A 15,349-nucleotide genomic window follows, 5' to 3' on the forward strand; every position below is an offset into this window, starting at 1 on the left:
AGACAGAACTAGACGCCCCAGAATGTCAAATCTTGTTTCCTGCTTTCTTGAACAGAGAGAAAAAAATCCCAGATTTCCATTCAATTGCGTGTTTCAGAAGACAAAATTTATACTCCCTACGTTCAGAGAAAGTCTTGTCACTTTTATTCTGACACCATTGATACAGAGAGCACATTATGTATCAGCCATGCTACTGGCTCAAATTTGGCAGAAAGCTTATTTTGTACTGCTTATTTTTCTTTTTGTACTGCTTTTTAAAAAGTAATAGTGACTTCAGTTATTTTTAACCTGTGTACAGAATTAAGAAAAAAATGTTTGCATACACTGACATTTTAACATTGATATTTGGAAAGAAAGTAGTCTAGAAGAGGCCCTCAGATGAGGCCCATAACCAAGGTAGAATTTCATAAAGAAAAATTGCATGGCTAGAATGTAATGTCATACAGATTCAGGGATTCCTTCCCACTCCTAGGATTCAGGAGCTGAGAAGTGTAGCACTGGCCTATAACCCCCTCTGTTAACATCTGAGAACACCAAGGCACAGGTGTTCTCAAGATTTGGCAGCAAGCTCACAGTGAGAGGACAGGGAGGCCTGGGATCCTGCTTTCAACTCCTAATCTAGTACGCTTTCTGTTACCTGAGTAGAATTAAAAAGACAAGCTTACTATTTTCTTATACCTTAACGTAAGAATCATTAATTCCCAATTTCGGAAGTAATAACTTCAAAGTAATGGGATAATATTTCAGACATTCTTTGAGCCGAGGTAGTGGTCATATTTAAAATGCCTACCATATTAAAAAAATTTTTTTTGAAAATTCATTTTTGACAGACACACATAGATTTACTAAAACCCCCAAAGATTTTAGCATGATTGATACGGAGGTGAGGCATTTTCAGATTTTAAATGGGGACTCGAGTAATTGAGCAGCCTGGGCTAGTTTTCCTTGAACCAGTCTTTAAAATTTTAAGCAATTCAAAATCTAAAATGGCATATATGTCTATCTTGTGATTCAGTGCTACATGAGGATTTGTCTTCGTATTTGAACCATTAAGCACTAGGAAGCCCCAGGAAACTTGGAGCTACTGTCTTCTGTTTACATGAAATTGATGGGTCATTGTGGCTAATTCATTGCTGCTGGGACCACAGAGCTAGTTTGTTGAGGAAAGCGAAGACTGTGGCCATGCACTAGTCTAATATAAATAAATGCAATACAACACAGATGAATGGACATGGGAATAACATGCCATTCTAAATTTAAAAAAAAGAGATGTTGTCTCACTGAAGGTAAAAATAGCACTTTACTCGGGGTCGTAAGGAATAATTTTGCTAATACAGGCACACCTCAGAGATACTGCGAGTTTGTTTCCAGACCACTGCAATAAAGCCATTATCGTAATAGAGTGAGTCAAATGAATTTTTTGGTTTCCCAGTGCACGTAAAAGTTATGTTGACACTATACTGTAGTATATTAAGTGTGCAATAGCATTATGTCTAAAGAAGCAACTTAATACCTTATTTAAAAAATACTTCATTGCTTAAAAAAAAATGGAACCCATCACCTGAGCTTTCAATAGGTCCTAATCACTATCACACAACACCACAACAAATATAATAATAATGAAAAAGCCTGAAATATTGTGAGAATCAACAAAATGCAACACAGAGACACGAAGCGAGCAAATGCTGTTGGCAAAATGACGCCAACAGACTTGTTCAACATAGAGTTGCCAAAGACCGCCAGTGTGTGAAAAATGAAGTATCCGTGATGGCCGATAAAGCAAAGCACCACAAAATAAGGTATGTCTGTACCTGTGAGCATTAGAATACAGAGTAAGCACACTGATAAAGGTTAGCTATTATTATTGTTGTTGTTTTATTGTCATTATAATGATCATGGCTTCCAGGTCAAATTAATTCACCGTCCTAAGAAAACCTGAGGAGTTTGTGTCCCTGGCTTTTATCCAGTGCCTCCTAAGGACAGGAAAATCTTTTTCAAGGTTAAACTTGTAAGCATAGATAGGACTTCTCATAGTGAATTGAAATAAATGTTTATACTAAGTAAAAGCCTAATTACTCACCTATTTATCTAAAGTAAAACTACAGTGTAAAAATAAATCTCAATCAGGAAACTATTCAAAGATTTTGAACTCAATTATATAATATCTGGAATTTGCTTCAAAAATATCAATGGATTAAAGCGGAAAAGAGTGCAGTGAAGTGAGCAAGTGTATGAAGGAATGAGATCAGCTATGGGTCAGTAATTATTAACGATGGCTAATGAGTACATGGTCTCTCACTAAGCTATTCTCTCTACTTCCGTATATGGTTGCAATTTTCCATAGTAAAAAGTTTTACAAAATATAATTTCTAATTGATAACTGGCTTAGATTCACTTCAGTACAAAATCATGGAAACTATAAAAAATTTGATTAAAAATTATATACATATACACACATGAACACGTGTATACATGTATATACATGCGTGAAACTACATGTGCATATATTGTATAAATGTAACTTGAGGTATATGTGTGCATACATACACACATGCGTATATTTGTATGTATATATACACACGTACACGTATTTGAAAAAGATTTCCACTGGCTTATAATCCACAATCTCTTATATGTTACTATGGCAAAACTATTAGTGTTATATATTCATTTTAGAAAATAAAGAATACCATCTTGGTTACTAGTAAGTTTTTACTTATAATGCATATCTTTTGAGCTACTTAGGTTAGGTATTATTTAGACGATTGGAGGAAAAGTTACCATATTCCAAACACTGATACCCAGTGATCTCAATCAACTAAATAAGAGTAGGCATACACTCAAATATATTTCACACCAGTGTGTGAATAGGTAGAGACATTTGCCCGTCTGAAGTCTATTTCCCTTAACTGGTCTCTGATGTAAGAAATTTCTGTGTTATACAAAGTGAACATTTTCAGGCAATTCGTGGAAATCATCTGGAAAGGGCTGGCCCGCTCAGGTAGGATAGTCCTGGGAGGGAGCTTGCCTGAGGGTCAGTGCCCCAAACCAGTGGCTCATTGGCTGCCTGAACATTCAGAATCACTTGGGGGAAGCTCTGGAATAATGTAGATTCCCAGCCTCTATCCAAGACTTAGGAATCAGGATTTTTAGAAGTGGGAACTGTAAATCTGTCATCTGAAAGAGTTTCCCATGCCTCACATCTGATTCTCTGAGTGCTTAGGGTTTCTGTTTTTGTCTTTTAAGATGTGTGACTACAACTGTGCACAAGCAGATAGGGAGGCTCAGGCAACAGGAAAGGGCCAGGCTGCAGTGACAGCAGACGTCTGTGTGACTGGATTCTTAAGGTCGAAGAAGTGAAGGTTAAGGTCAAAGGAGTGAGGGACAACCAGTCTGAGTTCTGGTTTGGTCATATGACCTTTGATAAGTTTCTACAATATTCTGGGTCCCAATTTCCTTAGCTGTTTAAATGAGGAACTAAGAATTCAGTCTGATTCTCTGAGGAGACAGTGACCCCACGAGTGGTTCCGGGGGAAAGGGCAGAAGCTGACTGTGTGGCCACAGAGACAGAGAAGGTCCCGCACGCGCCAGCCCACCTCCAGTGTGACCATTTGCTTGGCCATGGCTCTCTCCACCGCTTCATACATCTGTGTGTTCTGGATCCCCAAGCCACAAAAGATGACAAAAGCCTCCAGAAACTGTTCATCATTTCGGTTGAAAGGCTTAACCTTGCCAGTATTCTCCTCCATCTTATTAACAAGTTGGCAAACCCCTATAACAATCCAAGAAATTTGAGTAAATATTATTATTAATTATTATAGTTTGTATTGCCTTTAATACACACCCCCCAACCCCCGCCAAAGACTGTCTTATACTTTCCTCTTAAGAATGCTTGGCATCTCCAATGAAGCAAACAGATCCTCACAAATATAAGCTAGAAAAGTAAACTGAATTAATTTACATGAGAAATTGTTTCACACAGTCCTAAATGTATGTTGCCTGTGTTCAAAAAAATCCTAGAGTACTATTTTCTTCCAGACTAGGTCACAAATTTTAGATCAGTTGAGTCCCCAAAGACAATTTGTCCTTTGGAGACTAATTGAATTTTTGTACACTTGCCAAGAGAACAATTTTGATGCACATCAGAATTTTGGGTCACACAGACTGCCTTTCCTGACTGAGAAACTAAAAGTTAAAAAACACAATTACATACAAAATAGAATGCAGAAAACAGGCAATTCACATAAATAGTTTCAAATTTCAAATAAGCACCTCTGCATCCAGAGATGCAGAGAATCCTATTTGCAGACACCTTTGGATACTACAAATAAATGCAAATAAAAATGACTATTTGTTTAGAAATAAAAGCAGGACTAATCTTTGAAGAAAATCATAACCTCCTAAATCCTGGCTTCTCTTAGAAGGTAAAAGATATAGTCAATATAAATGGAAAATCACATCAACATTATGGTAAATCTTTACTGAACTAGTTCTATGGGATTCTGACCCTAGTAGGTCGCTCTTTGAAGGGCTTGGGAACCTCCTACCTCTGGGTTTAACAAGTGTTGTTAAATCCTTATTTCTTCTGTCTCTAAATATATAATCACAGAGTTCCACTGTGTGCCCACTGTGGGGCAGGTATTGCACTAAAACCTTCAGGACACAACGTGATTGCTAGGCCTTACGATCTAATGCCGTGAAGTAGGTGTGACCATCCCCATTTTACAGATGAAAAAACTGAGTCTCAGAAAGGTTAAGTCATTTGCTCAAGGCCACTAAGCTGGTATGCTTAGATCTAAAATTCAAACCCAGGGGCGCCTGGGTGGCTCAGTCAGTTAAGCGTCTACCTTCAGCTCAGGTCATGATCCCAGGGTCCTGAGATGGAGCCCCAAGTCAGGCTCCCTGCTCCACAGGCAGCCTGCTTCTCCCTTTCCCACTCCCCTTGCTTATGTTCCCTCTCTCGCTGTCTCTCTCTCTCTCTGTCAAATAAATAAATAAAATCTTCAAAAAAATAAAATAAAATACAATTCAAACCCCAGTTCGGGCCAGTCCCCAAGGCCACTGTTTCCCACACGCTGCTACTCTGTGCCCTTGTACCTCCTTCCAGTCATTGCGGGTAGTCCCCTGACTGCATCTCGCTTGCTCACACCTTGGCCCGTGCTTTTCCACTGGCTTCCACTGCTCCCCACATGCTCTTTGCTGTGCTTCAGGGGACACCTCAATTACCTTCACCATAGCTCCTGGAGGCAGTCCACTTCCCAGGTGAGGTGGGCACTTCTCTTTCCTTTGCCCTTAAGAAAATCACTCGGTATGTGTCTTTCTCCCACCGGCTTATTGCACTAAATTCAACTCCTAAAACCAATGTCAACACTATTTGTGAACTAACTAGAATTTACATAAAAATTTGGAGAGAGGAAAAAAAATGACCACTCGGTATATCATGGAGGATTTCATTCCTGGCTCTCTTTCTAGGCTGTACGTATCTTGGGCCTAGAGATTTTATTTTTTCAGGCCCACTTCCTTAGCTAGCAAAATGCCTGACCTATAGCAGGACTCGAAAATGTTTACTGAGTTAATGAAAGAATGCAGGACTGCGGCTCTGACCCAAACTACTTTCCCATGAAGACTATAGTCTGTTATCTCGTATTTTTCCCAGAGCACAAAAGGATTTCGTAGAGTCCACAGTGATACATGCTTGCACTTTAAGTCCCTTCATCACCATTGATGTGCAATTCATTTTTAACCCTACAAATTAACTGCACTCTCATTTTTGCTCTTTCTTGTTTGTTTGTGGGAGTTTTTCTACGATAGACAGGAAAGACATCCTTATCTATCTGTATTACTACCGTAGGGATTACTTCTCTAACACTTATTCCATTATCAAGAAATACTTTAAATGAAACATAATGACTTTGGACACTGCAAGAAAAACCGTAACTCAACTGGCAATCAGCATGATCTTAAAAGTCCCATGTCCCATGTATATGGTACAGCACGAGGGTTTTGTCCTCCAACCTTTGTGAATCCCCAAATTATACATGTGGAACTGTTTATCTAGGATCTGGCTATCTCCCAAATCACATTTTGAGAGTCACGTGTTTCATGCCTTATCCTCACATCACAACGTTAATTGCCTTTCAATTCTGACTAAAGTTGTCTCCTACTTGATGGTCCCTTCTCATAAACAAGATTTTTTTTTTAACACTTCATAAGAATTATTGTATGTCTGGAAAGGAAAAGACAACAGGAAGGGGTTGAGCCGTGGCTGTCAGCAGGCTCCTGGGCTTCTGACCTAGCTAAGTAAACTCTCCTGCACATCACTGAATGTGCATTAACAAGTATTAGTTAATACCTCTGGGAATTCAAAGGTATCGAAATGAATGTTAAATGTACCAATATCAGGAGCTGGCTGTCAAAACCACAGCTCAGAGTGGAACAGCTAAATTGTGTTTGCATTACAATCCACCAATCTAGATACAGATGTGTAGACAGAGCTAAGCTCAGCACAAGAAAAGGGGTGAAGACAAATTATCCACTTAGGCATATCATTTAATTCTCCTTTGAAAGCTGAATAGACAGTTATATTTAAATAGCATTCATGATCATCCTGCTGATTTCTTTATACCCTTCAGAAAATTTAATTCTATCAAACAAAAATACCCAAGTTAAAAAAAAAAAAAAGCTATGAAGAAGGTTTATAACAAACAAACAGGGTCCCTTTATGGGAGAAAATATAAAGCCCAGACACATTTACAGGTAGGGTTTTCAGAACTTCATTAATGACTGGAAGAGTGGCTAAAGAGTACAATAATGAAATTTAAAACTTGTCACTTGAGATGCCACATCTACCAGCAATCCATATAAGATCAGAATCACTGCTCTATAAAAACCAAGCACTTAATGCAGAACCCAAAATAAAATGAAACCACTCAGCAAAAATCAATTAATATACACAATCATGAAAGAAAACACTCAAAAACATAAGGCGAAAATCAAGAGCTAGCGCAGTTAGTAAAATCTCAGTGGCACTTCGTATTATTAGAGCACACAAAGTACTTGTACTGACGTTGCTTCATTTGGTCATCACAGCAGCTCTGAGAGCTAAGCCGGCACCAAAGTCATCTCCAGCAATTACAGGGAAGGGAGTAGATGGTTTCTAAAATCACACAATTATGTTTCCTTTTCTGTAATTCCAGAGATCAGATGTTGTTACCGACCACAGTTTTTCTCCTGGCTTTTTGGCAGAGCAGGGGGTCAGCTCTTAGATTCTGCTTGTGGTCTCATGTACTCTCTACCATACAGGGTGGACTCCAAAGCCAGCATCCTGTCTTGCTAAGGTGTAAGACCTGTCCTTATCACCAATCTTGCGAATATTTTTTTTGCACTTGTCATTTGTCAATTATCTTCATCTGAGGTTTTCTGCTGTATAGTGTCTTGCTTTTAAGAGAAGCTTCCCCATTTTTTTTTGAAGCTTCCCCACTTTAAGATGATATATGAACCTATATTTTCCCCTGGTACTTTTACAGATTCATTGTATCACATTTAATTTTTTAATTCAACTTAGTTTTTTTCCCCAAATTGCTACTAGATTCTTAAAATATTTGAATAGTTATCCCTTCTCCAATGATTTGAATTGCCACCTTAAATACTAAAGTCATACTTTTTTTAACTACTAGGTACTTTTCTCACATTTTATTATTTTTTTGAAATCAGTGTGCATCCTAATCAACTGCTTGACATAGTTTAATTGAAATCATTTTTTTTCTTTCTTGGAAGTACAGAAAATGAAGTCTTTCAATCCATGGCACCTTAGAAACAATGAGCTATTATATACAGTAACACTAATATACCTATGTACCAGACTTGGGTCTGCATTTAGACTTTCTATTGTATTCCATCAATCTTTCCATCTTTTCTGCTACACATATGATCTTTTTTATTTAAAGATATTATTTATTTGACAGAGAGAGAGAGAATGCACAAGCAGGGGGAGCAGCAGAAGGAGAGGGAGAAGCAGGCTCCCCAGTGAGCAGGGAGCCCGAGGTGGGGTTTGATCCCAGGACCCCGAGATCATGACCTGGGCTGAAGGCAGACACTCAACCGAGTCACCCAGGTGCCTCCACATATGATACTTTTCATTATGATACTTTTACAGCATTATTTTAATTTCTGACAGGCAAATCTCTATCCATCAACTCTGATTCTTTTCATATGTTATTCTTCCAGATGAGTTTTATAAATGTTGGTCAGGAACTCCCCCTTGCCTCTGAAAAAAAAAACTCTTGTGAGGATATGTATTAAAATCGATATAAATCTAATCTGGGGAAAGTTGACCTCTTACAGAATAGGTTCTTATCATCGGGAAATGTTATGTCCCTTCATGTACTAAAGATTTTTAAGTTACTCAGTAGAATATTACCGTTTTCCTCATAAAGATGCTACATATTTCTGGCTACATTTATTCTTTGCTATTATAAATGGAATTTTTTTCTATTATTTTCAAACAGGTTTGTCTTGGCATAAATTAAAGTTATTTCTCTTTAATAATTTGATAACCAGGAACTTTTACAACTCTCTGTAGAGGGGGCACCTGGGTGTCTCAGTCGTTAAGCATCTGCCTTCGGCTCAGGTCATGATCCCAGGGTCCTGGGATCGAGCCCTGCATCGGGCTCTCTGCTCGGTGGGAAGCCTGCTTCTCCCTCTCCCACTCCCCCTGCTTGTGTTCCCTCTTTCACTGTCTCTCTGTCAAATAAATAAATAAAATCTAAAAAAAAAAAAAAAAAGAACTCTTTGTAGAGAAGTATTTTCCCCTGATTCCACTGGGCTTTCCACCTCACCATCTTATCATCTGGAAGTTTTTTAAACTTTGCCTTTTCTTCTTCTGTACCTCACATTGTTTCATCTCCTCCGCTCTGATTGCTTTGGTTAGAATTTCCTTTGGGCATTTTTTAAATTTTTTATATTTGCTTTTTTTTAATGACTTTAAAAATAACTTTCTCAATTACTTCTATGAAATATTTATTTATTTTATTTCTATGAAATATTTAAAACTTGAGTTAGTATTGGTTATTACCAATTTTTATGGAATTTTTCCCTTTCATCAAAATATATTACCTTTTTGGTATACTGTATTACCTAACATCTTTTAAAATTTCTTCCATCTGTATAATTACATTTCCCTTCTCATTCCCACTTGTGTATTTCTCTTATTATCCTCATTATCTGTGTTGCCGGTTTATTATTATTGTATTCCCTCATTATCTCTTTTTTTCACTATCCCTTCCCACTTCATAAATTTATCATCTCAATTGCTGTTCTCTGCTTTTGATTTATTCATTTATTGGGGGACAGTATAGAAGGTGAGAAAGAGAGGTGCTGTTTTTCTAATTTCTTCAGTTGAATGGTTAATTCAAATAATTTTATTATTTCTTAATTCAGAAATGACTGGTTTGTGTTGCATGTGTGTATATCATCAATACTTGTAAGTTTCTGATGGATATTTGACAGGAGTTTGTATTTATAAATTATGAAATATAAACATAAATTTATAGTTGCTAATTAAATCCGCTTCATTTTTTATATTAATTGATTCTAATGTTTCCTTATTTTATCCTGTACTTTAACCCTCTAAGAGATGTGTACCAAAGGCTCCCACTATGACTTCCAGTTTGTCCATTTCTCCCTGTATTTTTAATAGCTTTGGCTTTTATATACAATGATGTTAGTTTATTAGAAGCATTTATGACAATTATACTTTCTTGGTGGATTTTAACTTTAATCAATGCAAAGCATCCCTTTACATTATGTTTTTATCTTAAATTCAACTTTCTCTGATATTAATATTGTCATCACTATTCAAATTTTGCCCATTTTATGTAAAATGTGTTCTTACGAATGGCATATACCTCATATCTTCCAGAAATTCCCTCATTGTTTCTAGTCTAGTAAAGGTAAGTTTCTGTTTTCCAACACTACTGTGAAGTTTTCCTTACTACTTTTTCAATTAATTCTTAATTTTTTTCTTTTCAAAATTTTTTAAAATTTAAACTCAATTAATTAACATATAGTGTAGTATTGGTTTCAGAGGTAGAGGTCAGTGATTCATCAGTCTTATATAATACGCAGTGCTCATTACATCACGTGCCCTCCTTAATGTCCATCACCCAGTTATCCCATCCCCCCTCCCCTCCAGCAACCCTCAGTTTGTTTCCTAGAGTTAAGAGTCTCTTATGGTTTATTTTTATTTTATAGATTTTCACTTTTATAATTTTAATCTTACTTCCTTAGTTTTATTTTTTTTTCTCATTTTCCTCCAGTTATTATTGCCCCTACGGTCTTATTGCCTGGAGCTTATTATAACTAAGCATAATTTACAATTCTCTGGGGAAAAAACCCGGATACTTTAAGCATCATAAGCAATGTGTTTCATGGATGACACAGTTTAATTATACTTGCATTAGGAACATCCTAGCAAATATTTTCATAAACAAATGAGCAGTTAGTGATATTGCTAAATGGCAACATTTAATATGAAAACTAAAGTGAAGTAGTGTCAAATTTAAAAATATAATTTTAGAATATTTATCTATGCCTTAGAATCAAATTGCAACACATAAATGAGCAGAGAATTAGGATAGTAATCAGTTTAGAACATACATTCTAAGAAATACAGTTGACCCGTGAACAACATGGATTAAACAGTGAGGGTTCACTTGTTTGTGGATTTTTTGTTAATATAGTACAGTACTGTAAAATGTAGATTTTTTGGATAAATACAGTACTGTAAATCTATTTTCTTCTCCTTATGATTTTCTTAGTAACATGTTCTTTTCTTACAACAAGCCTACTTGTTGTAAGAAAACAATATATAATATATATGACATAGAAAATATGTGTTAATCAATTGTTTCTGTTACTGGGAAGATTTCTAGTCAACAGTAGGCTACTAGTAGTTAGGTTTTGGGGGATTTAAAAATCATACATGGATTTTAGACTGCATGGGGGGGTGTCAGTGCTCCTAGCCTCCACATTGTTCAAGAGTCCACTGTACATATTTCTCATACTTCACTGTCAAGCGATGTGTGATATATAACACTATAATTTTTGTTATACTTTTTTGTTAACAAAGAGATGAAAATGTAAGTTATTTAAAGTGGAGATGTTCTCAACATTTTTTTTTGGATGGGAATGGGACTAATTTCTTCAAAATCTGTCCTGAAATTGGCATGGAAAATTGGAATAAGAATTTCTGGTAAATATGATTTGGGAAAAAGGCATATTTAGCCTAATAAACAGGGGAAATAATTGGTTAAAACAAATGAATGTTGAATGAGAAAAATATTTCCTTAATAGCATTGGAAGCAAAACTCTGGAAACACTCTGTATTAGCCAGAGCACTAAGAAAACATTTGATATGAAACAATACCTTGGGGAATACAACAGGCCCCATACTGGTCTAATGTCTATAATTTCATCTAAATGTCAGTAATGGAAAAATAGGAGGGGGAAGGAAGATTACAAAAAAACACATGGGCCTGCCTGTCTTTTTGCATGTAACTCTATGGGGATTCTCTATTAGAATTACATAATAGACGAATCTGGCCTGTGCTATGTAAGGAAAATTATCTACAGCCATGACATTTTCTATGCTGCATCTGTGGGCACAAAACACAGGCGAGAACTCAAATTTTCTGTTTTGTCACACTTTTAAAGAGCAGGGAGCACTGGAAATGTTTATTCTTGTACTTGGAATCAACTTGAACGCCCACCGAAACCCCCATTTTTTCCTTTCTTTTTATTAATAGGGAATTTTTCCTCTCCAAAAATAACATTTGCGTACTTTTAGCTCTGTTATCAAGTAGGGTGACATGAAAGGCAGGCCAAGTCTGATGACTTCTAAAAGTATTTTTTTTATTTTTTTGCTCACTTGAAGGAAACATGACAGGATCATAGCATATGAATTTTGAGCAGATCTGAAAGGTTATTTAGTTCAACTCCACAGAGGTGAGTCATTTGCTCATAATGTTTTTAATGGTTAAAGGAAGAGGGGAGCCAAATGGACACTGGAGTCCGCTTCCCACCTGGGGCTGTTTGCACTTCACTGAACCAGCTTGCATTTGTGTCAAGTGATGACAAAGCCTGATATATAACTTCCTCCAGCGACTCCCCATGCCCCATTATTATTCCAAAGAGATGCTGCTGAGGAAAAGCAAAGATGTGACCTGATGTGGCAAGGGGCCACTCAGTCCTCCTTATGAAAACTTATGAGGGAATAATGCATCCCTTCTGGAATTTCATTTCACAGGTCAGAGGCAGCTTTGTAGTAAGTCTTCATGCTTATATCAAAAAGCATTAAAAATATGTATTTCTAATGCATATTTCTTTTTTTTTTTAAAGATTTTATTTATTTACTTGACACCGAGAGAGAGAGACAGCCAGAGAGGGAACACAAGCAGGGGGAGCGGGAGAGGGAGAAGCAGGCTCCTGGCTGAGCAGTGAGCCTGAAGCAGGGCTCGATCCCAGGACTCTGGGATCATGACCTGAGCCAAAGGCAGACGCTTAATGACTGAGCCACCCAGGCACCCCTAATGCACATTTCTAATGTAGTTTTCACCTTGCATTCCCTAGGAAGTAAAATTTTAGAATATAACGTTTCCTTGGGATCATATATTAAGCCACCCTTGTCAGTTTCCTTATTGCTTATGTTAGCGAACTGAGGGGTGATAATCTTGAAAAGAAAACCCCACACTGTGTATTCATCTTTTCTCTTTGAGAGCTGTGAAGAGTGCAAGGGACCAAACAGCCCAGCCGGGAGTTGCCGGCCTGGTTTCCCAGAGACTTTACAAGGCAATTCAGCAGGTCAGGATCTGACTCCTCTCCCTGTAGGCTTAGAAACTAGAAGACCATGGCTGACAGAGCCATCTCTCTGGGGTAGAGTCACAGTCACTAAGTTCACAAGACCGCTATCTAACACCAGAATATTCACAGATAGCACGAAACAGATCTGTCCTGGGGAACAGGAGCACATGCACCTGCTCAACTCCAGCCCACTGCCTCAAGCCCAGCTCACAGATTTCTAAGAAGACACAACTGTCAAAGCAACCAATGTATTTTTGGGTATATGAATAATACAATCTCCTCCTATGAGTTCAGCCACCTTGGGAAAAAATAATCAGAACAAGGGAAGTCAGACTAGTGGGATGCTCAATGGCACACGCTGGTGAATGCATCTCACACCAGCAAAGGGACTGGTGTCATCGACCGCGACAACCTGCTACACCCACTGCCCCCTAAGCGATGGCCTCACCACGTGGTCAGAAAACTCTACCCACACTGATACAACTTACTGCATCTGTCTCCACTTGGGGGGGGGCAAAGGTTTCCTGACTCCTGGATGGAACCTCAATAGGTATTTTAATATTTGCCTTTTTTCCCCTATTTTCCTTAATAATACCTCCCTCCACTGCCCTTCTGACTGATAGCTTCCTTCAATAAAATTATAGTTAAGTCTTGCAACCTGGAAACTACTCAGACTTTTTAAGGTAAATTTATAGTCTTGCAACCTGGAAACTACTCAGACTTTTTAAGGTAAATTTATATTTTTAAGCCTCCCTTCATTCGGGTTTATTTTTTTAAAAAGATTTAGTTATTTATTTGACAGAGAGAAACACAGCGAGAGAGGGAACACAAGCAGAGGGAGTGGGAGAGGGAGAAGCAGGCTTCCTGCTGAGCAGGGAGCCTGATGCGGGGTTCGATCCCAGGACCCTGGGACCATGACCTGAGCCGAACTAACAACTGAGCCACCCAGGCACCCCTTCATTAGGGTTTCTATTTAAAAGTTTAGCCTTTAGAAGGTCCTCATATTTCCTTTATCTCCAAGTTCTCAAGACAACGTTAACAGTTCAGACTACTTTCACATGTCAATCATGCATGATTGGCATATAAAACCTACTTTCTGTACTACTCTTAATATAGACAAGAAACAAATATGTCAATAATAGGTAACATCATTCCATATTTTCCTGAGGCTGCATTCTTCCAATATTCCTGAAATAGACATTTTTCTATTACCTTAATATAAGAATGTAAGCTCCCTGAGGGTGAGGATTTCCACTTTGCTCACCAATTTATTACAGATCACCAGAACACTGGAGTGCTTTTGAACGAATGAATACAATCTAAAATGTAAACCCCACGTTAAAAAAAAATCAGAAGCAAGAAATGAGACTCTCTAAAACAATATACATTATCAACTTGATGTCTCTCAGTCTACAACCTTTCAACACATCATTCTTCAACAAAAATTCCATTGAAAAGCATTATAATAATTACTAAAAGACATTATAGTTAAGATATTTAACAATGTCTATTAACATTTATCAATATAAAATTATTTCAAAATTCTCTTACTCCAATTTTTATCTTTTTTTCACACATTTTATTTCTCAGAATTACACTTGAAGGAAAGAAGTTTCTTGGAATACATTTTTTTCTTTAATAAGTGCAGATTAGTAAAAGGCTTTACCTATCACTTTATTCTTCTTTCCATTTTTTATAGGCGTACAAAGCAAACTTCTAATGCATTGCTGGTTTACATTTCCTGTGTTTTCATTCTAAACAAAAACAAAAATAAAACAAAGCAGGTGCAAATTATGAAGAGACTGATTTTCTCACTAGGTGCTATATAAACTAGATCAGACATCTGAAACCACTAACGAATTCATTCGTCTTTTATTAGCAGGTGATAACATCAGAGTGCAGAAAATGTACAAATTATAATGAAGTTCACGTAAATGCAATATGCAGCAATTAGTCTTTACATTATTAAGAGTAAGAAATATCCTATATTTCTTTTTTTTTTTTCATTCTAAACTTTCCAAGTAGCTTTTGGTAATATTAAGGAAAATCTTTATGCAATTATTTACTATACTGGTGTAGTAGATATCTCAACAACTTCACAAGACCAGCAGAATCCAAAAAGCACTATGTTACCTCAGATACTCCATGCTACAAACTTGTCTTTCTTTAGGACTGCCACTGTTTCTATTGCCCATATCGCTAAAGTTCTAAAGAGGTCTTCTAGATACCCAAATAACAAAATCAAGGCAGCGGCTCAAAGTGCAACACTTTTCCAGAGATGAGAGAAAACACTAGAATTCCAAGTTTTCAATGCCTGAGAAAGTGATTTGTACCTTTGCTGTCAAAGAAAACATACTCAGTTCTCCATAGAGCTACTCACGGTAGTAGATTACCAGTTACGTCAGTTCGAGCCATACGGCACTTAGTTTTTAAGGATAAACTCAAGAACTCTAGCAACACTATGTAAGGAATGTCTTTGACATTAAGTAGG

The 15,349-nt window shown here is 37.1% G+C and overlaps 1 protein-coding gene across 10 annotated transcripts in view; it reads right to left on the bottom strand.

Annotated features, from left to right (window-relative positions):
* PDE5A (phosphodiesterase 5A) overlaps positions 1 to 15,349 on the bottom strand; it is a 139,775-nt gene that overhangs the window by 55,964 nt on the left and 68,462 nt on the right. For all 10 annotated transcript variants that reach the window (XR_012378019.1, XR_012378018.1, XR_012378017.1 and 7 more), the window contains 2 exons: positions 14,525 to 14,612; positions 3,597 to 3,772 (listed from right to left, as the gene is read on the bottom strand). Coding sequence is in view for 6 of the 10 variants with exons in the window: in XM_073892193.1 (XP_073748294.1) it covers positions 3,597 to 3,772; positions 14,525 to 14,612 (264 nt within the window). In the remaining 4 variants the exon portion in view is untranslated. The remainder of the gene's footprint in view (positions 1 to 3,596; positions 3,773 to 14,524; positions 14,613 to 15,349) is intronic.

The sequence above is a fragment of the Callorhinus ursinus genome, unplaced genomic scaffold, assembly GCF_003265705.2.
Source record: "Callorhinus ursinus isolate GAN/ISIS: 27379988/994484 unplaced genomic scaffold, GSC_fseal_2.0 scaffold4, whole genome shotgun sequence".
Classification (NCBI taxonomy): Eukaryota; Metazoa; Chordata; class Mammalia; order Carnivora; family Otariidae; genus Callorhinus; species Callorhinus ursinus.